The sequence below is a fragment of the Scyliorhinus canicula genome, chromosome 2 (assembly GCF_902713615.1).
Source record: "Scyliorhinus canicula chromosome 2, sScyCan1.1, whole genome shotgun sequence".
Lineage (NCBI taxonomy): Eukaryota > Metazoa > Chordata > Chondrichthyes > Carcharhiniformes > Scyliorhinidae > Scyliorhinus > Scyliorhinus canicula.
This window is the reverse complement of record NC_052147.1, coordinates 175,245,542-175,272,854: the sequence shown is the minus strand read 5'-3', so window position 1 is coordinate 175,272,854 and position 27,313 is coordinate 175,245,542. Positions and strand designations below refer to the sequence as shown.

At 41.4% G+C, this 27,313-nt stretch overlaps 1 protein-coding gene across 2 annotated transcripts in view; it reads right to left on the bottom strand.

Annotated features, from left to right (window-relative positions):
- pgap1 (post-GPI attachment to proteins inositol deacylase 1) overlaps positions 1 to 27,313 on the bottom strand; it is a 253,543-nt gene that overhangs the window by 145,979 nt on the left and 80,251 nt on the right. For both annotated transcript variants that reach the window (XM_038789106.1, XM_038789105.1), the window contains exons 8-16: positions 21,794 to 21,902; positions 19,792 to 19,850; positions 19,606 to 19,701; positions 19,233 to 19,282; positions 9,605 to 9,656; positions 8,445 to 8,525; positions 4,262 to 4,337; positions 4,086 to 4,159; positions 3,931 to 3,982 (exon numbers count right to left, since the gene is read on the bottom strand). In XM_038789106.1, coding sequence (XP_038645034.1) covers positions 3,931 to 3,982; positions 4,086 to 4,159; positions 4,262 to 4,337; positions 8,445 to 8,525; positions 9,605 to 9,656; positions 19,233 to 19,282; positions 19,606 to 19,701; positions 19,792 to 19,850; positions 21,794 to 21,902 — 649 coding nt within the window. The remainder of the gene's footprint in view (positions 1 to 3,930; positions 3,983 to 4,085; positions 4,160 to 4,261; positions 4,338 to 8,444; positions 8,526 to 9,604; positions 9,657 to 19,232; positions 19,283 to 19,605; positions 19,702 to 19,791; positions 19,851 to 21,793; positions 21,903 to 27,313) is intronic.

Here is a 27,313-nt window from a genome sequence, read left to right as displayed (position 1 = left end):
AGAATCGCAGAAGTTTAAAACAGTTCCATAACCATGAAGGGAGCCTGCCAAATACTGACAAGCACGGAAATGAAAACAAAATTACTGCAGTGACATTTTTTTAAAAAACTAAAGCTGTATCACGCTATGGTGAGAAGATCCATGGATGGTAAATCAACACTGCCAAACCAATTAAAGCAGAATGAAAGACCAGACCAAGCGCAAAATCCACCATTTTGGAAAAGATTTTTAAGATATTTGATAGCATCAGGCTTGAATAAGTAAGCAGAGACTGAACAAGTGAAAACAGTATTTTGAATAATTATATTCAGTAGGTCTAATAACCCATAATATAATTGCCAGACAAGGAATAAATTAACCTTCCAAAATCTTTGAAGAAGTCATGATGTCCTTTGACACCCGTTTTAAACAAAGAAGTAATAACATTTTGGGGTGAGCAAAATTGGAGAGTCCAAAAGTCTGGGTATCCATAGACTCTTATAAATGAGTTATACAGATCAGTTGAAAGTTGTGACTATGGTGACCTTAAGTTCGAGATAACGAGACAAAATAATAGGAGCAACCGATGACACTCTTTAGGATGCACTCTAATTTAAGGAATATCTGACATTGGAAAACGCCATGAAAGTCTGCCAGTAAGACCAGTCCATTTTGCGTGGTGAAATTAAACCATATTACAGAGCAACGCAGCATAAAACAACCAAAGGGCAAGGAGACTCCAGGGCAAAGAAAGCAATATCTAAGCAAAACACAAGATGGCGGCGGGCCATTTCAGCACTGTGATGCAAAACAATCTCACAGCAAGCATTGTGCAGCGCTTTCACACTGCAATCACCTGTGACACTTTGGAAAGAGGTGCAAGCCCAAAACCTTGAAACCTGAAGAAGATCCCAAACAAGTCAATGAGATAGATGAGCCACACCAAGTCATGCAACAATGCTATTTTGGATAAATTAAGGATTCAGGATTCATACTTTAGAATGCTGACAAATTTGTAAATCGTCACCTCACAAATTTCAGGTTAAACACAGGAACAGTGTGACAGTACTGGTGGACCATGAACCGTGAGACCTCTGGCTATGGATGACAGAAACATCACTATATGGTGTTAAAGGAATCCAACTACATTCAGTGGCATGATTCATGAACCACTCTGGTATGGCAACAAGAAAATAATCAAAATTCTGCATGCCATTTGCAATCAACCATTTTCTTTCCTGAGCAAAAGGTGCCTCAATTTCCTTAAAATGGCTGAAGATGTTCAAACAATCGCTGTAGTCATCTATCATGAATTGGAGATTTCAGAGAGGTCCACCAGTGTTGATGATCTCGACTGAGACTTCAGTTCAGAATTGTATTCGTCCTTTATCAGGACGCTGCCTGGTTTGGAGGGGAGGTCTTATGAGGAAAGGTTAAGGGAGCTAGGGCTTTTCTCTTTGGAGCAGAGGAGGATGAGAGGCGACTTAATAGAGGTTTATAAGATGATGAGCGGGATAGATAGAGTGGATTTTCAGAGACTATTTCCTCGGATACAAGGGGGCATAACTATAAACTTCAGGGTGGGGGATATAGGAGGGATGTCCGAGGTAGCTTCTTTACTCAGAGAGTGGTTAGGGTGTGGAATGGACTGCCTGCTGTGATAGTGGAGTCGGACACTTTGGGAACTTTCAAGCGGTTATTGGATAGGCACATGGAGCACACCAGAATGACAGGGAGTCGGATAGCTTGATCTTGGTTTCGGACAAGGCTCGGCACAACATCGAGGGCTGAAGGGCCTGTTCTGTGCTGTACTGTTCTATGTTTACAGAGGCAGTTATGCCAGCTCCTTTGCCGGCAGCAGAATTTAAAAAAAACATTCATTCATTCACGAGAGGTGGGCTTCGCTGGCTGGACCAGCATTTATTGCCCATCTGTAATTGCCCTTTGACTGAGTGGCTGCTGGGTCATTTCAGAGGACATTTACGAGTCAACCACATTGTTGCGGATCTCGAATCACCTGTAGGCCAGACCATCTAAGGACGGCAGATTTCCTTCCCTAAATGACATCAGTGATAATGCTCTCGCCGGTCACGCCATCCAAAATTTCAGATGTGCTCCAACATACTTAAAACAGAAGCAGCAGAAGCAGGTTGACCCAAAACTTCAGACCTGCAGCAACAAAGATGGAGATTCAAGTTCACTCGCACGTGAAGTTAATCCAGGATCGGGAGAGAAGTGACCAACAACTAGCCGAGACAAAATTCAAGGAGGCACAAGTGCACATGAAGAATCAAAGCATAGTATTAGAAGGCAAACTGCAGGCTGAGCTCAAGGATGAGGAACATAAAAACATGAGAGGGATAAACCTTCTAATTCCAGGAAGAATATGGTGGACCCCATTAACAAAGTAAATCCGAGTAAATCCGATTAATGAACGGAGCGAATATTCCCTCCAGGAGTCGGTAAGCCCATGGTACGTAATCAAGGAAGACAGATTATCAACAAAGAAAATGATAACACCAGGGAGTGCAAGAGGCGAACTAGATTTTGACATCCAAGTACGGAAATACCAAATACTACAACTTCAACTCCAAACCAACGATGTCAGCCCAAAGCAGTTGAGACCTCCAGTCCTCCAAACTTGAAAAGAACAAAATCTGAAAGAATGGTAAAGCCTCCACACAGTCTGAATCTGTAAGGTCAAGACGTGGGGGGAGAAGGGGTAGCATGTAAATATTATTTGAAGTACATTTGAGTAAAGACTTGGGGGGTGGGGGGAATGTTTAGTATGAGGTATTAGGGTTTTCAGGGCCATAAGGGTTAATGTGAGACCGGGGAATCAGTGTCACCCACATTATGTGGAGCGTCACATGGGAATAGTAGAGTGTAAGTAGTAAGTCTGATGGAAGTCAGCAAGAAGATAGCACCTAGTCAGGATTGTATCCTGTATATAGTAAAGGGTTAACAATTAAGTTATTGTTCAACCATACAGGCCTCCAGATCTTTTCATGAGACAAAATACAACCGTACAACAGCCAGCTTTATTAATTCCATCAAGGCTTTTGATAGCCTACATCGACCTTCACTCTGGAAAATTCTCTCTTCATGTGGTATCCCATCAAGCATGGTTTCAGCTATTGAGAAGATCTATGGGAATTCCAGGTGCTGTGTGGAGTCAGGTTAAATTGCATCCTTTCTCCTCTTGTTTTTGCTGTTGCCATTGACTGGGCATTAAAGAATCAACCAAAGGCAATCTTGGATTGAAATTAATCAAGGTGCTCTGCTCACAAACTTGGGACTTTGTTAATGATACCACTGCCCTGTCAGACAAAATAACATGGTTGCAACAGATGATGAACTCAATTAGGCTGAGAGAGTGGAACTCACCATAAATGCCAAAACAAAAGATGGCACAAGACAACCAGCAACCAACAGTTAAAAGTTGTCAACCAAAATAAATTTGACAAGAGAAAGGTCTTTGCATAAATGGGTGGCTCCATTAATGTCCAGGGAGTCATGGAAAAGATCTCAAAGCGAGCGGAATAATATGAAGGTAAAGCTTACCAAGTACAAGCAGCAGTAAAAGAAAATAATTTGCATGTTGATCCAGTGCCAAGTTAACCACATTTTATAATGGCATGGAACACATTGTGCCCTCTGCAATTACAGTAGCATTCAAGAGTTCACTGATAAAAGTAACATTCTTTTCCAAGTAGTTCTGCACTATATTACAAACATACAGAAGCTTTTTGGGCATTAGTTAATTTCTCAAGCACTGCAGTTCAAAGCTTGAAAAAGACTATGAACCCGTGATGCATATGCAAGTTCTGGTCACATTTGTGCACTCAGAATGCCTCCTGAGTGAAATGATGCCCGAGTGTCTGTGACATTCAACAATTTACAAGAACACGTGCACACACTATCCAACTGACTTTAGAATATATAGCTTACCATGGATTAACTGGCATTGACTCCTTACATGGATCTTAAAAGCCTGATATATCTAAATGAGAAAGACATAAATTTGAGCATTGAGAAAGCTATTTGATCACTCTTTAACACAAGTCTCCATGCTGCAAAATTCTCACTGCAATATAGTACAATACCTGGTTAAAGTCCTGAAGCTGGATCTTATGCAATAGACCTGTCGAGTTTATAATAATTCTGTTGGTAGAAGCACCTAGATGGAAGGAATGCAGTGTGTTTCTCATAGCAGTTTATGAATACAGTTAATTAATTTCTGCAACAAACACAACAGAGGAGGAAAAAGAAAATCATTTACCCAAAGACAGGACATTTGTCACTGGGGTGGACACCATTCTGGACTTTGCTGTCAAGAATTCACATTCTATTCTGAACTGTGAAGAAAATTGGAACAGGGAAGTTATAGAATTTAATAACCATAAATGCATGTTTAAAGATGAAATACTCTTTGCTTTTATTCCCCCATATCCAACACTCAATTACTCTCAAATGATTCTCAGTATGACCAGCTATAAAAGGTTGACAACTCCAGTAAAAATCACAGCCTCAAATAACATTTCAAATTTGAAATTTTGGGTGCATTTTAAGGTTATTAGTCAAATTATACTGCGGGGATGGAAGTAGTAGAATTATTACGTTTCTCAGAAACATGCCTCCTATTGTATGATTGAAAAAGAAAACTCCAGCAAGTGATGAGGTGGCAGCTGGAGTGCCTACAGGTGACAGAATGATGAACAAATTAACTACAGGAATACCCTGTTATGAGCAATAGGTGCTCCCTGAAAATCACTACATTAATCAAAACCACATATATTGAAGCATTTTTTTCTCATTTAAATGTATGTAATATCAGGAGATATATTCTCTACCCAAGATGCAAGATAAACATGAAATACACTTTATTCATAAGCAAAAAATAAACAAACATAATGCCAATATTGTTTGTTTATTCTTGTTTATTGTCACGTGTACCAAGGTACAGTGAAAAGTATTTTTCTGGGAGCAGCTCAACAGATCATTAAGTACATGAAAAGAAAGGGAACTAAAATAGGGAAAACTTAATAGGGCAACACAAGGTACACAATGTAACTAGAAAAGATTAGAACAATTGTACATTAAGTAAAAAGTGGATCCGTTAGGGAGAGCTCGCAGAGAGTCGCCATGCTCCGGCGCCATCTTGTGCCTCCTGTATCTTTACACTGCATTTACAATCAGTGATGTGGCAAAGAATCAAACAGAATTTGCTTTGTTTTTCCCCCCTGATTGCTCTATATGGGGCCACGGTTGCAACCTGTTCGCAGTGAGCTGGCTCGATATGGGCACCAGTCACATTCCCGGTGTTGACCACAGTATGAAAGAAGTGTATCTACCGATAACAAGTCTCCTGGTCATGGACACTTGTCCATTACTGGCCAGCTTCTTAGCCTCGACCCTCTTCTTCACTGTCATGCTGGAGGCCATCAAACGCTTCATTGAACATCTGCCAATCCAGAATATGGTGGTGGTGATTCAGATTGGAGCCTTCAGGCTCCTAGTCAACCTCTTGGGGTTCTGCTCTCCACGTCGTATGTGAGATGAGTGTGTGAGAACATCACGGCCATGGAACATGCCAAACCCCAGGAGGAAGAAGTTGAATGTCAACCACAACATGCACATCAAGTGTACCTAGTTTGACTCGCAGTTCATTTTCCCTCAATCTGACAGCACGTGTTCAGTGGGGTAAATAAACAGCATAGTTCCAAGAGCGAGGGAGGGGGGGAGACCTAAGCCAAAAGTTTTAGAGAATGGGGAAACAGTCTTGTAATTGTTTCACCCAGCCCCTTTACAAGACAGATGGTTACAAAAAACACATTTACACCTGGTTCCCAACTCCCTAATAAAGAGGTGCATAGTGTCCACAACAGAAAAATGGGTGGAAGTTTGTTAATTATTAACAACAAAACTAATTATTTGAAACTGAGAATTGGTATGGTTATATATTCTTTGAACTTAAAGCTGTAATTAGTCCCTTGCTCATGATGCAACAAAATGGAAACTTAACCCTTCAGCTTTGATATGAAGCCCCTCCACTGTACATCATGAAGAGGCTGGTTTAGCGAAGGGGCTGGTTTAGCTCAGTGGGCTAGACAGCTGGTTTGTGATGCAGAACAAGACCAGCAGCGTGGGTTCAATTCCTGCCAGCTCTGAATTTGCCCTCGGTGTACCCGAACAGGCGCCAGAATGTGGCGACTAGGCGATTTTCACAGTAACTTCATTGCAGTGTCAATGAAAAAAAGAAATGAAAATCGCTTATTGTCACATGATCAAAGATTCAAAAAATCCCTAGTCGCCACATTCCGGTGCCTGTTCGGGGAGGCTGGTACGGGAATTGAACTGTGCTGCTGGCCTGCCTTGGTCTGCTTTAAAAAGCCAGCGATTTAGCCCAGTGTGCTAAACGAGCCCCTGTAATGTAAGCCGACTTGTGACAATAAAGATTATTTATATCAGGAGATCTTCCATAAACAGATATGAAAGACTGTTATTGGAAACAATTGTAAAAATTACTGAAGTTAGGACATTTGCTCTCCAAATAAAATACATAGATCAAAGGAAGAATAACAGAACTAATAAAATGATGAAGCAGTGCATGGAACTATTGTGCTCAAGCAGCATAAAGGCAACTGCCAGTCAGGGACAAATTTCATTACGTTTTTTTAATAACTGCTCATAACTCCAACATGATCCAATACATGCCTCAATAAATGTGAAGTCACACACACTTCATAACACATTATAAACAAAATTAAACATTTGAATTAAATTTTTAGTTTAAGACGAAAGAATGAGCTCCTCCAATGGCTCAGCAGATTTATCAAACGAGTAGATATTCCATAAAACAAGGAGTTTTTAGGTCAGTGATGGTGAGGCACTGTGGTAGCAACAATACATCTGACCCTATTACCCAATTTAGGCAAGGGCTATGGAACCAAGACAGGTTTATTACGCCCATATAAAGGTCAACCATGATTTAGTTGAATGGTGGAATTGGCTCAAGGGCTGAATGACCTACTTCTGTTCCTGTGAAAAGTTGAGAAAATTCCTGTTCCTGTAACTCTTGAAGAGTCACACAAGCTGACGATGGGCAAAGACAGAATTGTGTCTGACCATGATGCTCCACACAATTTTATGGTCTGGGGGCATTCACTGCCTGTGCTCACACATGAATAATGGTTACTAAGGTGAGGTACTTACAGATAACCAGTATTAATAAACCCCTTGCTTGCACGTAGTTCTATGAATCAACATGCACTAATGGTACGGTTACACAAAAGGTATCAATTTGAGTCAAGTACTTGCTATAAGTATAGAGCCAGCAGTTCAAGATATATAGCTAGCCTCACAGCACATGCTGAACTAAGGAAAGAAGTGTTCCAATGTTTGTCAGATTTTAAAGTAAGCTATAACTCAACAGGATGGCCAGTTATGGAAGAAATCAGGATTAAACATTAACCCTAGATATTGCTCTTCGAGCAATGAAAAGGTTAAAAATTAATTTTTTAAATCCTAGTTTTTCCAACAGTTATGCATCTGAATTATACTGGAGAGACAACATTCAATGGGAAGACTTCATTATAATAAATGATTTAGAGGGGGGTAAAAACAGAATATTACTTCAATTTTGAACAAAGTAGCAGGACCAGAGGACAAAAATTTAAAATACTGAAATAAACTTTTCAAACAGATATTAGAAATATTTCACTTCTGTTGAAGACAAATATCTGGAAAAATCTTCTAGGCAGGAGGGGCGGCATGGTGGCACAGTGATTAGCATTGCGGCCAGGGAACTGGGTTCAATTCCAGCCTTGGGTCATTGTCTGTGCGGAGTTTTCACATTCTCCCCATGACTACGTGGCTTTCTTCCAGATGCTCTGGTTTCATCCCACAGTCCAAAGATGTGCGAGTTGGATTGATTGGCCATGCTAAATTGCCCCTCAGTGCCCAAGGATTTGTAGGTTAGGTTACGGGGTTATGGGGATAGAGTTGGGTGGACATGGGTAGAGTGCTCATTCGAAGGTCGATGGGCCGAATGGCCTCCTTCTGCACCGTAGGGATTCTACAAGAATAGAAGCTATAGATTATGAGCTTTCAAAATGCAGTTGGTGTATTTCATAGGTTTCTAACAATCTGCCAAGAAGCTTTGCTTTAAGCAAGTGGGAAGCAATTATTCATGAACCATTTTCCTTCCCCCAGATAATCTGGATAAAACTACTAGCAGAGGCGGGATCTGATCTCTGATCTATTAATTTTGTGTTAAACTCTCCAGTGTCACTGTGCTTTGTTGTTTTTATATAATGAGTTTATGGATTTTGCACTTGTTATAAAAAAAGAAGCAAAAGCAATAACAATTGAAATGACTTCACCAGTGAAGGAGGTAAAATAGAAATATTTGTCAGTTATGGAAGCAGACAAGATTTGTGTGTATGTCATTTGCTTTCACTTACCCGTTTATTAACACTAGCCTTAGATATATGAATGATAAAATGAGAGAAAGAACGGTACTCATCCAGATTGAAGTTCACGATCTGAAAAACAAACAGATTAAGACTCAGAAGGTATACTTGGCTTTGTACTAAAATGAAACTAGCAATCTCAGAAAAACAAGATGGAGCAGCACGGTGGCACAGTGGTTAGCACTGCTGCTTCAAAGCTCCAGGGTTCAATTAAGACCTCGGGTGACGGTCAATGTGGAGTTTGCACATTCTCCCCCTGTCTGCGTGGGTTTTCTCCCACAGTCCAAAAATGTGCAGGTTAGGTGGATTGGCCATGTAATATTGTCCCTTAATGTCCAAAAGGTTAGGTGGGGTTACTGGGTTACGTGGATAGGATGGAGGTGTGGGCTTAAGTAGGGTGCTCTTTCCAAAGGCTGGTGCAGACCCGATGGGCCGAATGGCCTCCTTTTGCACTGCAAATTCTATGATAATTCTAGTTGAAGGTACTGCCAATTAGTTAAACTGTCAGTCCAGATTTATTAACCAGATAATTAACTCAAATAAACTGATGCTGGGCATCTGTTCCAATCGCTGATAGAATAACCCAGTTAAAATTGTATTCCAATTGACACTTCTAAAAAACAGAATTCGCACAAAGTAAACTGACAAAAAAAGGTTTTGAAGCCATATACACTACTGGAATATTTTAAAGCTTAAAATTTATATATAAAAGGTACTTCAAAGTTGGAAGGATAAAGTAAGTGTAGTGAATCAAAATTCCTACCAACTTTAGTTGGTTTTGGACCGACTAAACATTCCTGTTGTGTCTTTTATTCTTCAGCTCAGGATATACTTAGGTTGAACATGTTATTTTTCACTCCAAAATCATAATCCTTCACCAAGAGGAGTTTAATTTTACTGATTAAGTAGGCAGATGGTCATGCTTGAATGAGCCACTGCAAAAACCAATTAGAACCGAAAATAAGTGTCCAGGAAACACAATGAAGGATAATTCTGGGCAGATTACCTTCACAGAAAAGCCAAAAAAAAGACTATTATTCTGAGAAAAAAATGGTGTCAGAACTGTACACATTATCATATTAAAATGCCGATTGAAGGAGAATCTCTCTAGGTTGAGTAAAAATACAATTCCAAGGAAATTCTAAGCTTACCTTGTACATTTTCAACAATTCTGCCTTCCCAGTCAAGTCAATGCTTTCTTGGCTGTATTGGAAATTTAATTGCAGGACAAAGAGTGTTTATGATAAAAACCAAAATTAGAAGAATTTGTTATTCACTGCAGTGAACCAGAGAACTCATGCAACATTCCCAAGCAAATATTAAAATGTATTTTTAAAAATAATATGCAAATTGCAAAGAGTAGCTGCAGCAAACCATTAATCATGCACATTAGGGAATTCACTCACATTCCCTTTGGGATTAAATGTCAAACATGAAAAGGAAACATAATGCACTAAGAAATTATTTGGAATATATAAGAGATTTAATTTTATTTCTACTTCGCTGAATCACATTAATTCCTCAAGTATTTCTTGGTACCTATGCCCTTTTTAAAATTATAATTCTATTTCTGTATTTGTTGAAAGCGTAAAGAATTGTCAACTATTAACAATGATTAGGATAGTTTCTTAATCTAGCTATAGACAATAAACTATATTAAATTAATCTGATCAGTCTGAAAAACATGTAACATTTTTAATCTTCAAAGTATCTAACAAACTTCCATCTTTTTCCAGTTTTTGAACCTCATCGATGTCCTTATTTCACTATGAGGGGAATTTGTGTATATGTATGTACTGGCTGTCAACAACTTTCACCACCAACACATTTACAAATTTCTCATAATTCCAGTCCACTGAAAGGAAAATTGCAGGAAATGCACCACAATATCCGGATGTGCAACGGAGGTAGGCGTGGTTCCTCATAGTTACATGCTCAATAAATCAGGCTTATTGCTCATCTGCAGAAATAATATAGATACAATTGTACACAGCATGTACAACCTCAACAAAGCCTGACATAGACAACACCACAGATACCACCAATCAGAAAACGTAAACCATCTCTACAGTATCTACCCAGTAGTCTATAAGCACGGGGCCAAAATGACAATAGGTTTGTAAAGAAAGCGTTAAACATAATTGAGCATCATTTATTATGATATTGTTTGATCTCCTATACAAATATGCCACTCTAGATTAATTGGCATCAGTAATCTTGATTGATTCAAGTAAAACAAGGACTGAGTCACTGAATTAATAACTCTGAGCCTATAATTTAAAACGTTAATTCTTGTATTATACTTCTCAAATTGGTATTCCCTCTCAAATGCAATGCTTCAGTTATAATAGAGGTTGAAGTTGCTTTCCTAAATTTGAACTCAATCTTATCATTCCCAATTTATTCATATACTGTATCTCTAAATCTCAACTTCTAACATATTTGGGGGTCATATTTGGGAGCTTATCTTAAGTTTCTAAATGATATTGCGATTTCAAATTAAGATTATCTCCATTTCAATCCATTTAGTGGGACAATGAGAAAGCACCACCCGTGTATCTTTCCCTCACTCTACCAAGAATACATCAGCAGTGAAGGCCCGACTTATTCTTGTGTCATGAGCACAATTGTAAAGCAGCATTTGAATATGGCATGCCCAATCGAGATAATGCTTTTAGTAAAAACTTTTAGCTTAATCACTTCAGAGGACTGATTTTTCAGCTTTTAATTATGAAACATTTGTTCTAATGAATTGCTGTACTTTCTCTGCCGTGATTTTGGAAGTTTCATTTTGTGTTCCTACATCTCGGGATGTATTGGGCTCTGCACCAAACAACCATTTATATTGTAGACAAGTGACTTGCTTCCAGGTCTCACATTACTTTTTTTAGACTGATCAAAGATGTGCAAAATTATCCCAGGATGAATCACTTCTGCTACTTGCCACACGGCCCAGCTGACTCAGCCAAGAATGAAAAAACAATGAGCGACTATCAACGACAACGTAACAGTCCATGGTCTAATAAGACAACAATTTTGCGCACTGATAATGGTTAGTAACTGGAACGGGCTACGCAAGGAACACTTGTTTTTAACTCAGTAATTGTGACATAAACTAGAATTCTCTCAACATAAGGCATCTTGTCACCTAACAAATCTATTTTCTAATAGATCTGTTAATGTCACCCAAAACAAATTATCTCTGGTCTAAACGTGCTCTCGACACTCAGGTTTCATTTAAATTTGAAGAGCATTTGAATGAAGCAAAGTGAAACAATATGTATGAACCTTGCACGCTGAAGGTTTAACAATTATTTACATTTAACAGCTATTTAAAATTCTTGTCCTGAAAAACATTGCGCGGATCAGTTACAAACTGTATGGAGAGGTGGAAGCATCATCACATCTACAAGTGCAGTCAAAGAAAAATACATGCTTAGAAATCTTTCAATGATGCATTGTTGCAAATCTCTGATTTAGGTCATATGTCGAACGGAGGTGGGGGAGGAGAGGTGGGAAGGAAGGAGAGAGAAAAGAAAGAATTGTACACTGTGTTGAATCATGCTCTGGTGCAAGTAGGGGTGCCTTTCTGGCATTGGGATTCAGCTACATGAGCAATGCAGACACTAGACCTGCAATGCAACCAGTCCATGTCATACCTAACAGTGAAGTACTTCAAGTGGCCACTGAGAGCATAAAAAGGGAAAGGGTTCCATTTCCCAGCACTATCATAAAAAAAACAAAACAAACATAAGTCAGAAAATAACAAGGATTACCCACTGTGCTAGCTCTACTGTCACAGAGGCATCTTAAATCCCCAAATAACTACATCAAAAGGTCATACAATATAAATATATTTCTTCTTCATGATGTCATCACTTCCTTTCCTCCTCTTGCCAAGTATAACTTAAATATCTGCTCACAGGGTCCCCATGACAAATATGGGGGGAAATGACCTCATTAATAGATCACAATTATCCTCGGTACCCCAAAGTTACATTCACCATATCCACCACGAACTGTTATTCAAACTTCTTTTTTAAAATCTTTTTATCGGCATTTCTCACATTTATAAACAGTTATATAAACACACACACCATGTTTTTCTTACCCACATGAATTAACTTTTTTGTACAGAGGTTTATTTTGTCTTTCCTTTAATTGCCCCTATATACAGTTTGCCGCCCTCTAGGTTGGTTTATGGTCCTACACCCCTCTCGCCCCCACCCCTCGCTTCCTCCTCCTCCCCCCCCTTTGGCTTCAGCAGTGTTTTCCTTTTATTTTCAGGGAAAGGGGCGGGTTACCCCCCCCCTCCTCTTCTCTTCTTTTGTGGTTTCCCCACCTTCCTCCGTCTCTCTTGAAAATGAAAATCGCTTATTGTCACGAGTAGGCTTCAATGAAGTTACTGTGAAAAGCCCCTAGTCACCACATTCCGGCGCCTGTTCGAGGAGGCTGTTACGGGAATCGAACCGTGCTGCTGGTCTGCCTTGGTCTGCTTTCAAAGCCAGCGATTTAGCCCAGTGTGCTAAACAGCCCCTTCTTCCACCCCCACCCGGTCTCTTCCCCCCCCCCCCCCCACCCACCCACCACCACCACCTTGGGTTGCGCGGTTCATAGGTTCCTCATCTATCTTGTTTTTTTTATTTTTAACTTACTCCTCATTGCTGGCCTCAAACAGGTTTTGGAATAAGTAAACAATCTGCCCCCAAGTATCCAGGAAGCCTTCCTCCGACCCTCTTCTCCAGGTGGAGAAGTTCTGAAAGGTCAGCAAGCCAGTCTGCATCTGTGGGTGGTGCTGCTGATTGCCAGCCAAGCAGGATTCTCCGGAATACAATTAGGGAAGCGAAAGCCGGGGCGTTAGCCTCCTTCCCCACATGTAGTTCTGGCCGCTCCGATACCCTGACGATTGTCACTATCACACCCACTACCTTGGCCATTGCCTTGGAGAAGGCTGTCCAGAACCCACCAAGTTTGAGACGAGCACAGAACATGTGGATATGGTTGGCCGGGCCCCTTTGGCACCGTTCACCTCCAGGAAGAACCTGCTCATTCAGGTTCTAATCAGGTGTGCTCTGTGCATCACTTTGAGCTGCATTCGGCTGAGCCTTGCACAGGATGCGGCGGAGTTAGTCCTGCTCAGCGCTTCGCTCCAGAGTCCCCACCCTACCTCTGTCTCGAGTTCATCCTCCCACTTGTGTCTGGTCTCGTCCAATGGCGTTCGAGCTCTGTCCAGTAATTATTCATATATTTTCTCACATAGCCCCCCCCCTTCTTGCTGCTTGTGCCTATCAGGTCCTCTACTATCAGGTCCACTAGTAGTGTGGTTTCTGGGGCCCTGGGATATCCTACTGTCTCTTTCCGGAGGAAGTGTATTATTTGGAGGTGTCTCATTTCCTGTCCTTTTGCCAGTTTCTACTTCCTCGTCAGTTCGTCTAATGTCGCCAGTCTGTGCCCTACGTAAAAGTCCCCGACCATCAGTATGTTCCCGTCCCGCCTCCATCTATTGAAGGTGGTAGCTTGCATGGCTGGGGGGCATCTGTGATTGCCACAGATGGGGGCCATGGGTGACATTTTAGTTATCCCGAAGTTCTGTCTCATCTGGGTCCACCTTCTCAGTGTGGCCGCTCCCACTGGGCTCGTTGTGTATCTTGTTGAGGAGGATGGGAGTGCTGCTGTAGTCAGGGCCCAGAGGGTCGTTCCTTTACAGGAGGCCTTCTCCATTTGTACCCAATCTGTACCAGGTTCTTGTACCCATCCCCTCACTCTTTCTGCCGTTGCAATGGTAGTATTGTAGGTTGGGTAAAGCCAAGCCCCCTTTGATTTTCCTTCTTTGCAGTATCGGTTTGGGAATTCTCGGGTTCTTAGCCCCCCCACACAAATGCCACGATTAGACTGTCTACATTTTGGAAAAAGGCCTTGGGGTTGAAGAACTGTTATGCATATTGATGTACTATTTGTAAACCTCTCTGTAATAATTGACACTGGTATTTTTCTTTGTCTTGTGGCCTCATTTGGCAAGTTATATTTTTTTCTCACATCCTGCTATTTCCAAAGATGGAAAAGTCAACTAAAGGCGACATTTTGATTTATTCCCTTCAGCCACACTTGGGAAACATAGAATTTACAGTGCAGTAGGAGGCCATTCAGCCCATTGATTCTGCACTGACCCTTGGAAAGAGCACCCCACCCAAGCCCACACCTCCATCCTACTCCCGCCGCCCCCCAAACCCAGTAACCCCACCTGACCTTTTTGGAAAAGGGAAATTTAGCATGGCCAATCCACCTAACCTGTACATCTTTGGACGGTGGGAGGAAACCGGAGCACCCGGAGGAAATCCACGCAGACACAGGGAGAACGTGCAAACTCCGCACAGATAGTAACCCAACCCGGGAATTGAACCTGGGACCCTGGAGCTGTGAAGCAACTGTGCTAACCACTGTGCGACCGTGCCGCCCTAGGCCTACCTATGGTCTCACTCATGGTTCAGCCATATCACTATTGCTCCTCATGAAAAGGTTGAGGGTTCAAGTTCCATTCCAGAGACTTGAGCACAAAACCCAGGCTGCATCGAGTCAGAGATTGTGCCGTTTGGATGATTGGACAATGCTTAACTGAGGCATTGCCTGCCCTTTTAGTTAGACATAAACTGTTGCATGGCACTATTTGAAGATGAACAGTGGTGTACTCTTCAGTATCCTGGCCACTATTTACACTTTAACTACCACCATTAAAATAAATTATATGGTCATTATCACATTGTGACTCATGGGCAAATTGGTTAACATGTTCCCTACATAATGACTACATAATGATTACACTTCAAAATGGCTGAAAAACATTTGAGGATGTACTGGGAACGTTTTGAAAACGTGTTTTGCAAATGCACGTATTTTCTTCTTTCTAGCGGCAGCAGAAACACACTTCCTTCTATGGGTATTCCAGTCTACATATCAACCATCTTCCTTACTTTTTTTGTTTCTTACAGGGGATTTGGTTGTCACTGGCTAGGCCAGTATTTACTGCCCATCCCTAATTGGCCTGGATGAAGTGGTGGTGAGCCGCCTTCTTGAGCCTCTGTAGTCCATGTTGACTGACCTGTTACGTGCATATAGCCACAGTGCTACTGTGGGTTGACGGTGCAACTCAAAATGGATTCAAGATGTGAATATACTAACAGATGGTACTGGCTCTTTGTGGGCCTGCCATCACAGATCAAAATGGACATGCACAATTTACATGCAGTAATCCCGCCTTCTTTGCCAAATTAATTTTGCATACTGGAACTTCATGGATTACTTCACAAAGGCGAAGTGTCCAAGCCAGTATTTTAAGATATGCATAACCGATTGCTTCTGCACAAGATAAGCAGCTACTGGAGCGGATTAAAATGGCTGCAGGTACCCTATGGAAAAGCACTGGTTCAGAGCACAATGAAATGTATCAGTTCATAAATTATTAATCTGTCCCAGATATTCAATCTACACTTTTTTCACTATTTAGCATATCCAGAAAAAGCAAATGTGCTTTCAGGCCCATACTTGAACTGGTCTTTGGTAGAGCCTGGAACAAAGTTGTAATAAATAAAGGATAAAGCAGCAACCTGCAGATATCTTCCTCAGACCAGAGTATAACGGTATTATAAGCACCTGAAATAGCACACAGGCAACTTGATCACAAAGTTCTACCTAGGTCACTCTTTTAGCCATTGCTAGGAAGAGTAACAGTCTATTGAGGCTTGACTGCTCGCGTCTTTAGGGGAAGTAGCCTTTAAAACAACTCAACTGAAACTGGAAGCTCATTGTCCAGAAACATCAATGGTGAGAATATGCCTCTTGGTATAATCAGCCACTATTAAATACTGCCCTCTGGAGGCTTTTGTTACACTTCTTTATTAATACTAATGCAGTCAAGAGCCAGAAGAAATGCTTGAACATTTGCCACTGACCCGAAATGAATCAAATGCACATCATAGTACAAGTCAATATCGCCAAATCTGGTCTTTAATTCCATAAATCTAATCCAAGACTTCCAAACACAAGAAAGAAAAGCTTTTCCATTTTCAACTAAAACACCCTGGCTATTAAATCTAAAATGCTGTAAACTAAGTTATTTAGCTTGAAATTTCATTGTTTATGCAATTATGTTTGATGAAAAGGTGATCCATATTGACTTTTGAAGAAAGCTACAGAAGGCCTGTACATTGTATTTTTTTCAGTTCAGAATATTTGAGCCAACACGTTGGACATGCATTTGTATTGGAAAGTTGATATCCTTAAAATAATTCACAATTTTTTTTTGCCTCGAGACAAAAGAGAAAGGCAGTCTATGCTGAAGATTGTAATCTGTTTTGCATCAATGCTCCTCAAAGCTCAAAGAAGATACAATTTGATATTCAGCAATCCATGGATGCATTTAGTTCCTTCTACAACTTTTTCTGGGGGACAAAATGGGAGAAAAACAGTAGCGAAGAAGTAACATTTTTTTTGAAAGTTGGGGGGTATATATGACCAGGTTTGACAGTGTTAATTTGGTATTCTGTATTATTTTGTTGATCACAGCACACAGATGATTAAAAATGATTATAGTTAGTGGTTTCTACAGGTGCAGAGAATACATAACTATGACTTGCTGATATGGACATTCCGGAGGTCAAACCACAAACTTTATTCTTGAAGGCCTTGAAACATTTATGTTGATCCCTGTCAGTCATGTTTTTGATAGCCCCTGTCTAACATGTCTTTGGGAGTGTTTGAAACTGTTCAATTGATCATGACATTCCTTTCAATCACAGGTAATCTGCAAAGCTGTTCATGTCATGTGTATTTGGTAGCTGTATTAATATGGCAAACATTGATCTGTGGCTAGCTAATAATCAAATGGAGTTAAGTGAAATACAGTTTTGAATCTCCTTTTGCTCTGGGATATCCTCAAGAAACTGGAACATTTTTGGCTACAATAGTAGTGTCGAAAGAAAAACTAGAAAGAGTGCAGAAGAGATTTACGAGGATGCGACCAGGACTTGATGGTCCGAGTTACAAGGACAGGCTGGATAGGCAGGGACCTTTTTCCCTGAAGCATAGGGGTGATCTTATAGGGGTCTACAAAATAAGGAGGAGCATAAATAAGGTAGTCAACATTTTTTCCTATAGGTAGAGGAGTCTAGAACTAGAGGGCATAGGTTTAAGGTGAGAGGGGAGATACAAAAGAGACCAGAGGGGACATTTTTTCACACAGAAGATGGTGAGTATCTGGAACGAACTGCCAGAGGCAATGGTAGATTTTTTTCCTTTTAAAAACAGTTACATCGGCAGGGTGGGTATGAGGGATATGGGCCAAATGCTGGCAAGTGGGACTAGCTTAGTGATAGAAACTGGGCGGCATGGACAAGCTGGGCCGAAGGGCCTGTTTCCATGCTGTAAACATCTATGACTCTAATACTAACAGATAGAACAGATAGCAATCAAACTGATACAATCGGAGATAGGGTAATCAGAACGGTAGCACAAGGCGGCACAATAGCACAGTGGTTAGCACTGTTGCATCACAGTGCCAAGGTCCCAGGTTCGATTCCCAGCTTGGGTCACTGTCTGTGCGGAGTCTGCACGTTCTCCCAGTGCCTGAATGGGTTTCCTCCGGGTGTTCCGATTTCCTCCCACAAGTCCCGAAAGGCGTGCTGTTAGTTAATTTGGACATTCTGAATTCTCCCTCCATGTACCCGAACAGATACCATAGTGTGGCGACTAGGGGATTTTCACAGTAACATCATTGCAGTGTTATTGTAAGCCTACTTGTAACAATGAAGATTATTATTAGAAGACTCCACAACAATGAACCATCACATAAGTAATGGCTTTGTGTTTCACTCATTAGATATAGATTAAGACTTAACATCAGAAAAGCACATTTGTTGTTTTGATTCTGAAGTGAATAGTAAGGTCTCTATTTCAAGTAATCTATTATTTGGGTTGCCTACTATTCATTTATCCAATTTTATTTCCAATAATTTGTTGAGTGGTTTATATTTAAAATCTCAGTTTTTCTGCTCTTTGAAGGCCAAAAGATATTGTAGATGCATGTGATGTATTCCTATAAGGAGTACAGTGATGTGACTTATATGTTTGAACCTTGGGCCTCACACCACATTTACCCAGCGAGATAGGTAAACACAGATTCTGGTTAGTTGGATGACACAAGGGTCAGATGCAAGAGTGGCCAGTGGCAAAGATTCCAATACAAAATTTTGCATGCAAGTTCAAAAATGTTTCAAAATGGTGAGTAGTTTTAAATATTTTTGTTTCTATTCAAAATCGTGCTTTCATCATACATATTTAAGGTCTGAATTAATCTCGTAGTGTTTGAGAAGTTTCGTTATCATATTAGTCTTTCTTCAGCTTTATCATGCATGAGCTGAAAGCCTACAGAACCTAACCTGTTGTTAGTGTCAAAGAGGATCCAGCTTAATCCACTCAGATGAAACTCGTCAATTCCACAGGCGTTTCACATATGGTTAGTATTATTTTTATAAAACTAATGACACATCAAATGGATGACAGTTTCAAACATCAAGGTCTGGTTGAAATTTTTTGTATTTCCAAAATATAAGCAATAACTTGTTCCTTCAAGAAACTACAGGAAGAGAGAACATAGGGTCCATCTTTCTCTAAAATGTCACTCCTCATTTTTAGACAAAACTTAAGTGCTTATACTCTATCTTAACATAACAATGCACACAAAAGCAGTTACACAAATAAAAAAATCTGCTGTCAAAACGGACTTACCAAACAGACTGGTGCATTTTCATACAGCCATAGATCCAGTTACTGGGTTCCTGACAATTCAAAAATCCAGATGCATTTGAGGTTGTAAAAGTAGATTAAGATGCAAATTGAGGTGTGTGCATTAATGAACTGAGGCACCAGAGAGATTCCTCGATGGGCCAAGGAAGTGTACTTTTTATAAAAGTATACTGACAGTTTCATAAAAGTATAGAAGTTTTTTTTTTTTTACAAACAATGGTGCTAGCCCCACCTCTTGGTTTTTCCAACCATCTATTAAAAAATGTTCACATGATTTACTATTTATGGCAATGAATATTTTAGCAAAGGTTAATACTTCAATATTTTGATTTTAAAAAAAGGCAGATTTCCTTACCAAGTTGCTTGTTCGACAATATAAATTACTGTAGGGTTCACTCTCACTTGGAAGTGGCAAGAGAAAATATGTTGCCTTGGGTTCCCATGCAGAAAACTGAAACATATTTTGGCATGTATATAATTTCAAAACAGAAAATATAATAAAAATATCCCAGAAAAGTTTGATAAAATCAGCATCCAGTACCTCTGGACTGTTATAAGTCCATTTGTAGGTTTTAATTTCACTCCATGTAGCAGACGGATCTGAAATAAGAACATATATTAAACAGTCGCACAGTGGTATAGAACTTGAAGATTGCTGAAAAGCGAGATGTGTTGCTGAAGTTTTTCATATTGTACTCATCAGAACAAACACAAGAATGTCAAATTTCAAATGATCACAACAATTTATCCCACTTAATCTATAAGTTTCCAACTCATTCCAACTCAATCTGTAAGTTTGCGGATGATACGACTGTGGTGGGACGTATCACAAACAATGACGAATCAGATGACAGGAGGGGGATACTCACTTGGTTGCATGGTGTACTGAAAACAACCTCTCTCTAAATGTCGGAAAGATCAAGGTCATTGACTTCAGGAAGCGTAGCACGACACACACACCCGTCTGCATCAATGTCTCCGAAGTGGAGATGGTTGATAGCTTTAAGTTCCTGGGGTCACTATCACCAACAGTCTGTCCTGGTCCACGTTGATGCAACAGTCAGGAAAGCCCAACCATGTTGCTACTTCCAAAGGAAGCCAAAGAAATTTATCATGTCTGCATCAACTCTCACAAACTTCTACAGATGTGCAATAGAGAGCATCCTACCCGGCTGCATCACAGCCTGGTACGGCAACTACTCGGCCCAAGAGCGCAGGAAATTGCAGAGTGCGATGAATTCAGCCCAACGCATCACACAAGCTTGCCACCCCCAAATTGATTTTGTATACACCTCCCACTGCCACAGAAAGGCAGACAGCATTATCAGAGACCCACCCAGGCATTGCCTTCTTCCAGACCATTCCATCAGGCAGAAGGTACAGAAGTCTGAAGACCCGCACATCCAGACATAGGAATAGATTCGTCCCCACAGCTACAAGACTCCTCAACGACTCCCCCTCGGACTAATCTGTTCCCTGTAAGAACACTATTCATGACGCCCTATGCTCCTCTTGCATTTGCTTTGTTTGGCCCCTTGTTCTGCACTGTAACCAATCACTGTTTGTCAATGTACCATTTGTCAATGTTCTCTGTTGATTATTCTCTTTGTCTACTATGTACGTACTGTGTACGTTCCCTTGGCCGTAGAAAAATACCTTTCACTGCACTTCGGTACATGTGACAATAAATCAAATCAATCAATCAATCACAGGAGAAAAGTGTGCCGTTTTGTTGGTAAGTTGACTGATTGGCTGAGGCGTTGACATGGAGAATGCAACAGGAACTCCTGTAGGTTACCCAAGCCCCTGGGTAATTCAAATAACGTACAATACTTGAACATATTCTTTTGATCGCACAGAATGGGTCTCTGCATATGAACATATGTTGCTTTGAGCAAGTGTAAATTAGTTATGGTACGAGCTCAATTGATTATCTTGAACTGGATTTTAGTGTAGCTATTAGCACACTCGGGATTGTTCAGCAAGTGCTGCCCAATCGCAGAGTCACATTAATGACAGACGTTTTCTTTTGAGGTTTGCAAGCGCAAGCTGATTGAGTACAATCAGTTCTCTGCTGTACATCCACTGTTAAGATATAATTCTGCGATTGGATAACACTTGCTGAACAATCCAGAGTGTGCTAATAGCTATAACTAACAACTAATTTAGAATAATCAATTAAGTTTGCAACGTAGCTAATTTACACTTGCTAGAGGCAATATACGTCCATACATCCATACATATGGACCCATTCTCTGCAAACAAAAGGGATATGTTCAATCCTTACACCTTTATTGAATTACCCAGAAGCTTGGGGAACCTTGGGGAACTCTGTTGCTTTACCCATGGCAATGCCTTGGACAATCAAAGTTAACCTGTCAAACAATGAGAACCCTTTTCTTTTGTAGTATAAACTATTGTGATTGGTAAAAATTTGGCATTCTTGCGTTTGTCCCGATGGCTGCAAGACACAATGACACATATTAAACATATTTTAAATATTTGGCAAAAACATTAATTTTAAACAATGTCCCACTTCAAACCTGGGATTGAGACAGAAGACTCAAGATTATCCTCAGCAGAGTCTTTGTCTGAATAGTTGACAAAATGATGGTGAAGAACAGACATCCTCCTCTCTAGATCTGTTGTTATCTTTAAATAAAACAATAAGTCACAACTAAGTTTTGGAAAAAATAAAAACCAAAAATTCATTAGTAATTTTATGACTCAGCAGATCAACAATAAAACAGCATAATCTTATAATGCCAACTCTTAGCCATGAAGTAGCCCAGTTAAAACTCATCAGTTATTTATGCAATATAAAACTGGTAAAGCCACATTGTGTATGATTCCCATTACTTCAGATTCTATGGGAGGGGCCTCTTTTATAGTGGAAAGATTCTATTAAAAACTAACAAGTGACCCCTGCTACCACTCTTTAGATTCTACCACTAACACTTTTGAACAACAGGAACAGCTTATCCTGAATATCTAGTTTGCCTAACCATTCAACAGCCTACGAAGATGCCAAATGGAAAACAGAGGTATCGCCCTCAGTAGGTCTTAGTGGGAAATTTGATGTGATCTGTTCCATGATTTGGAACTCATGGCCACAATCGCACTAACAATCGAACCCTTATCTTCAACTTTTTTTAGAATAGAACAGAACAGCACAGAACAGGCCCTCCAGCCCTCGATGTTGTGCCGAGCAATGATCACCCTACTCAAACCCTATACCCGTAACCCAACAACCCCCCCTTAACCTTACATTTTAGGACACTACGGGCAATTTAGCATGGCCAATCCACCTAACCCGCACATCTTTGGACTGTGGGAGGAAACCGGAGAACCCGGAGGAAACCCACGCACACACGGGGAGGACGTGCAGACTCCGCACAGACAGTGACCCAGTCGGGAATCGAACCTGGGACCCTGGAGCTGTGAAGCATTTATGCTAACCACCATGCTACCGTGCTGCCCCAACTTTTGGAGCAGTCAGCTGCATGATGTATGCAGATTCAGTTGAGCACTGTCCACTTGTTTAGAGAGAGGTCAAAGCTGGGGCCTTTGCTGGTCGTTCAGTGATGATATGCTGATTCTTTATGCTGCATGCATCACATGATTCTGTTCACCTTGACAGAGGGGCGATGCCAGCCACATGAACATCAATTGTCATTTCCAAGATTGGTCGGTGCGATTTTAAGTGCTTTCTTGGGTCGGCTTTTAAGGTCTTTGTGAATGACAAGTCGGTGTTGCTCCATCTTATGGAGCAGACAGGGCAAAGTGGGACACTTTGGCAACCGCTCAATTGGAGTGGACTTCAGTGTTGACAGCACTGTCCTCTTGTGGCGTTAAGCTGCACGACCCTAATCTTTGTGAGAGAGCTGCAGGACATGAGACAGAGCAGCATTCTACAGCCTCATCTCATCAATGCCTGCTGCAAAGAAATAAACCAAGGTGAACCTGGTCCAGAAATATACTGAAATGTCATGGGGGAGCACAACACTTGGCCCTGTAACAGTGGCCCAAAGAAAAAGGAATTCTAACATGCAGAGCTAATTCTCTCATCTCTTCCATGAGACTAAAGACATTTTTTTTAAACATTTGAATTTCGAAGAATTCTTAACAAAGACTAATACCTGATATGTCCAATCTATCTAACAGCAGTACAGATCATGAGGTGATGATGAAGACAATATAAACTGAATTTTCATTCCTGGATCCCAGTCCTGTCACTGGGCGAAAAGTGCGGGTTGGGAACCCACACATGGCGCTGGGGCCCAGAAGTCAGTTTCTGAGTAAGTGGCTAATTACGTGCCTACGTCCAGGAGCCCCAACCAATGGCAGTCAGGCTCGCGATACTGGAGGGCCACATGCTGGCCTTCCAGCAGTCAAATTTCCATGCCAGGGATAGATTATGGAGATAGATGGGCACCTCTATTGCTGGGCACCAGCTGCACATCAGATAATTTACAGGGCCAGAGGTATCATGCCTTCAGAGATCATGGGAAAGCTCCCTACCGTAATGGGCACTTCAGCAACTACAGCTGATTCTGAGTAGATGCTTCCTAAAAGATTGGAGCCTCTGGCTTGGGCAGCAGCTTGCCTAGCAGATATTTATGGACAGCTTCCTAACAAGGTAGACACCAGATCGATAATCCGGTCAGCATTGGGAAGAGTGCGCTTAATTAAGCCCTTAAGGGACTTAACTGGTTACTCGCCACAGCCAGACAGATAACAATTGCTGCCATCAACCTTTCACATTCAGAATGGCTATGTGCACTGGATTCAGCCAGATGTGAATTTCCACTTGTTTCTGGGACCCTGCCTCCAGATTCATCAACCATCAGCCACTGAATATTCAGCCCATCTCTTAGGTTTACAACTGAAGTGCAAAACTATAGGAATTGTAAGTACAATATTTTCTCTGCTGTAAAAGCTTGAGTTAATTTTTTCCCTCTTCCAGTAAATTGTTTGAAATTTTATTCCACATTTTTTCCAGAATTTTGAAAGACAAATAGGGGGGGGCAGACAAGAAAGTGGAGTTTTAATTGTATTTTTTAAATAATCTTTATTGTCACAAGCAGGCTTACATTAACACTGCAATGAAGTAGGGCAGCACGGTGGCACAGTGGTTAGCATTGCTGCCTATGGCGCTGAGGACCCGGGTTCGAATCCTGACCTTGGATCACTGTCCGTGTGGAGTTTGCACATTCTCCCCGTGTCTGCATGGGTTTCACCCCCACAGATGTGCAGTGTAGGTGGATTGGCCACACTAAATTGCCCCTTAATTGGAAAAAATAATTGGGTACTCTAAATTTATTTTTAAAAACACTGCAATGAAGTTACTGTGAAAAGCCCCTAGTCGCCACATTCCGGTGCCTGTTCGGGTACATAGAGGGAGAATTTTGAATGTCCAATTCACCTAACAGCATGTCTTTTGGGACTTGTGGGAGGAAACCAGAGCACCTGACCCCATGCAGACACGGGGAGGACATGCAGACTCTACACAGACAGTAATCCCTACAGCAGACCAGCCACAATCCTAGTGAATGGTGGAGCAGGAATGAAGAGCTGAAATGACTTCTCCTGCTCCTGAGTCCTATGTTCCGGTATCCTTAATTTTAAGTATGAATACTGTGTGGAAATTATGTCTTTGTGATGCAACATTAAACAAAGGCCTCGTCTGCCATCAGATCTATTAATCTATGCCGCACTGTCACAGTAGTTCAAATAACATTTGACGATCCCATGACAGTATTAAAAAATAGGAAATTCTCCTGGTACCACAAGTCAAGTTCCTCCTTCAAATATCAGGATCAAAAACGGATCATAATCCTACTGTTGTTAAAACACAGGTTCATGACCATGATTTACCCTCACTGAGTTTTCACAATTGTGAAGCTCTATGTGGAGGCCAGGCACTTTGCCACAGCAGGAAAATGCAAAATGCAAAAAAAAAAAAAGAGACGGATAGTTATAGACCCAAATAAGCCTTGAAAAGACCTTGATCTGGTGCATTATGCATTCATTCTGGAATTCAACATATAGTTTGGAGCTTAAAATAATGAATTTCAAATGGCTTTGCTTATAGCATTACAGGGAGGTAGCACAGTGGTTAGCACTTGGTCAGGATTTCAGGCTTGATTCCTGGCTTGGGTTACTATCTGGGAGGAGTCTGCATGTTCTCAGTGTCTGCTTGGGTTTCCTCCGGGTGCCCTGGTTTCCTCCCCCAAGTCCCAACTGTTAGGTTATTTGGACATTCTGAATTCTTCCTCAGTGTACCCAAGCAGGTGCCGGAGTGTGGCGACGAGGGGATTTATTTTCACAGGAACATCAGTGCAGTGTTAATGTAAGCCTACTTGTGACAATAAAGATTATTATTAGTTACTGCAAATTGTGGCATAGAAGTCAACCCGAGGATCCCATTTTTCCAGCCCCAAAATGATGTTTTTGCATATACTCGGGGAATAAATTAAAACCACCTTTCAGTCACAACAGGCTGTGTGTACATTAGTAGTCAGCCTCAAATTTGCAACCCTCAAATTTTTTTTAAAAATTCATTTTATGGGATGTGTGCCCACGCTTACTACCCATCCCTAGTTGCCCTTCAGACGATGGTGGCAAGTTGCCTTCTTGAACTGCTGCAGTCTTTGAGGTGTAGGTACATCCACTGTGCTGTTAGGGAAGGAGAACCAGGATGTTGCCCCAGTGACAGTGAAGGAACGATGATATATTTCCAAGTCAAGGAGGCAAGTGACTTGGAGGGGAACCTCCAGGTGGTGGGGCTCCGAGGTGTCTGCTGCTCTTGTCCTCCTCGAAGGCAGTGCTAGTGGGGTCGGAAGGTGCTGTCTAAGGAACATTGATGAGTTACTGCAGTGCATCTTGTGGATGGCACACACGGCTGCCACGGTTTGTTGGTGGTGGGGGGGTTTGAATGTTTGTGGAAGGGGAAGCAATCAAGCGGGTTGCTTTGTCCTGGATGGTGTCGAGCCCTTGAGTGTTGTTGGAGCTTCACTCAACCAGGCAAGTGGAGAGTATTCCATTACACTCCTGACTTGTGCCTTGTAGATGGTGGACAGGCTTTGGAGGGGACAGGAAGTGAGTTACTCGCCATAGGATTCCGAGTCTTTGACCTTGTAGATGGCGGACAAGCTTTGGGGGTGACAGGAAGTGAGTTATCCTGATAGCCACAGTATTAATATGGCTAGTGCAGTTCAGTTTCTGACCAATGGTACCACCCAGGATGCTGATTGTGGGGGATTTAGCAACCGTAATACCATTGAATGTCATGGGGCAGTGGTTAGATCCTCGCTTGCAGAAGATGGTCATTGACTGGCACTTGTGTGGTGTGAATGTAACTTGTCATTCTAAGCCTGGATATTTTCCAGGTCTTGCTGCATTTGGACATGTACTGCACCATTATCTGAGGAGTTGCGAATGGTGTTGAATATTGTGCAGTCATCCGCAGTCTTCCGCAAACATCGCCACTTCTGACCTTGGGATGGAAGGGAGGTCCATCTGCTAAAACAGCTGAAGATGGTTGGGCCTAGGACACTACCCTGAGGAACTCCTGCAGTGATGCCCTGGAACTGAGATGATTGACCTCCAACCACCATAACCATCTTCCTTTGTGCCAGGTATGACTCCAACCAGCAGAGTTTTCCCCCCCGATTCCCATTGACTCCAATTTAGCGAGGGGTCGTTGGTGCCATATTCGGTCAAATGCTGCCTTGATATCAAGGGCAGTCACTCTCACCTCACCTCTGGCATTCAGCTCTTTTGTCCATGTATGAACCATGTTTTACTTACCGGTACCTTATAATTATGGGCAAGGCTATACGCAGGCTATACAGGCGGTGCTGCAAAGATACATGGAGTTTAAGACAGTCACTCTTTGCATCAGAAGCCAATGATAATTCAAAATGGCAACCACTCATACCCACATCAGTCGTTCATTTCTATACTTGGCTTATAAGTTGACCCCATTTTGGAAGGATACTTCGAAGCTTCAAAAATTGATTTATCCACCAACATTTATAGTAATTATTCAAGTCTATGGA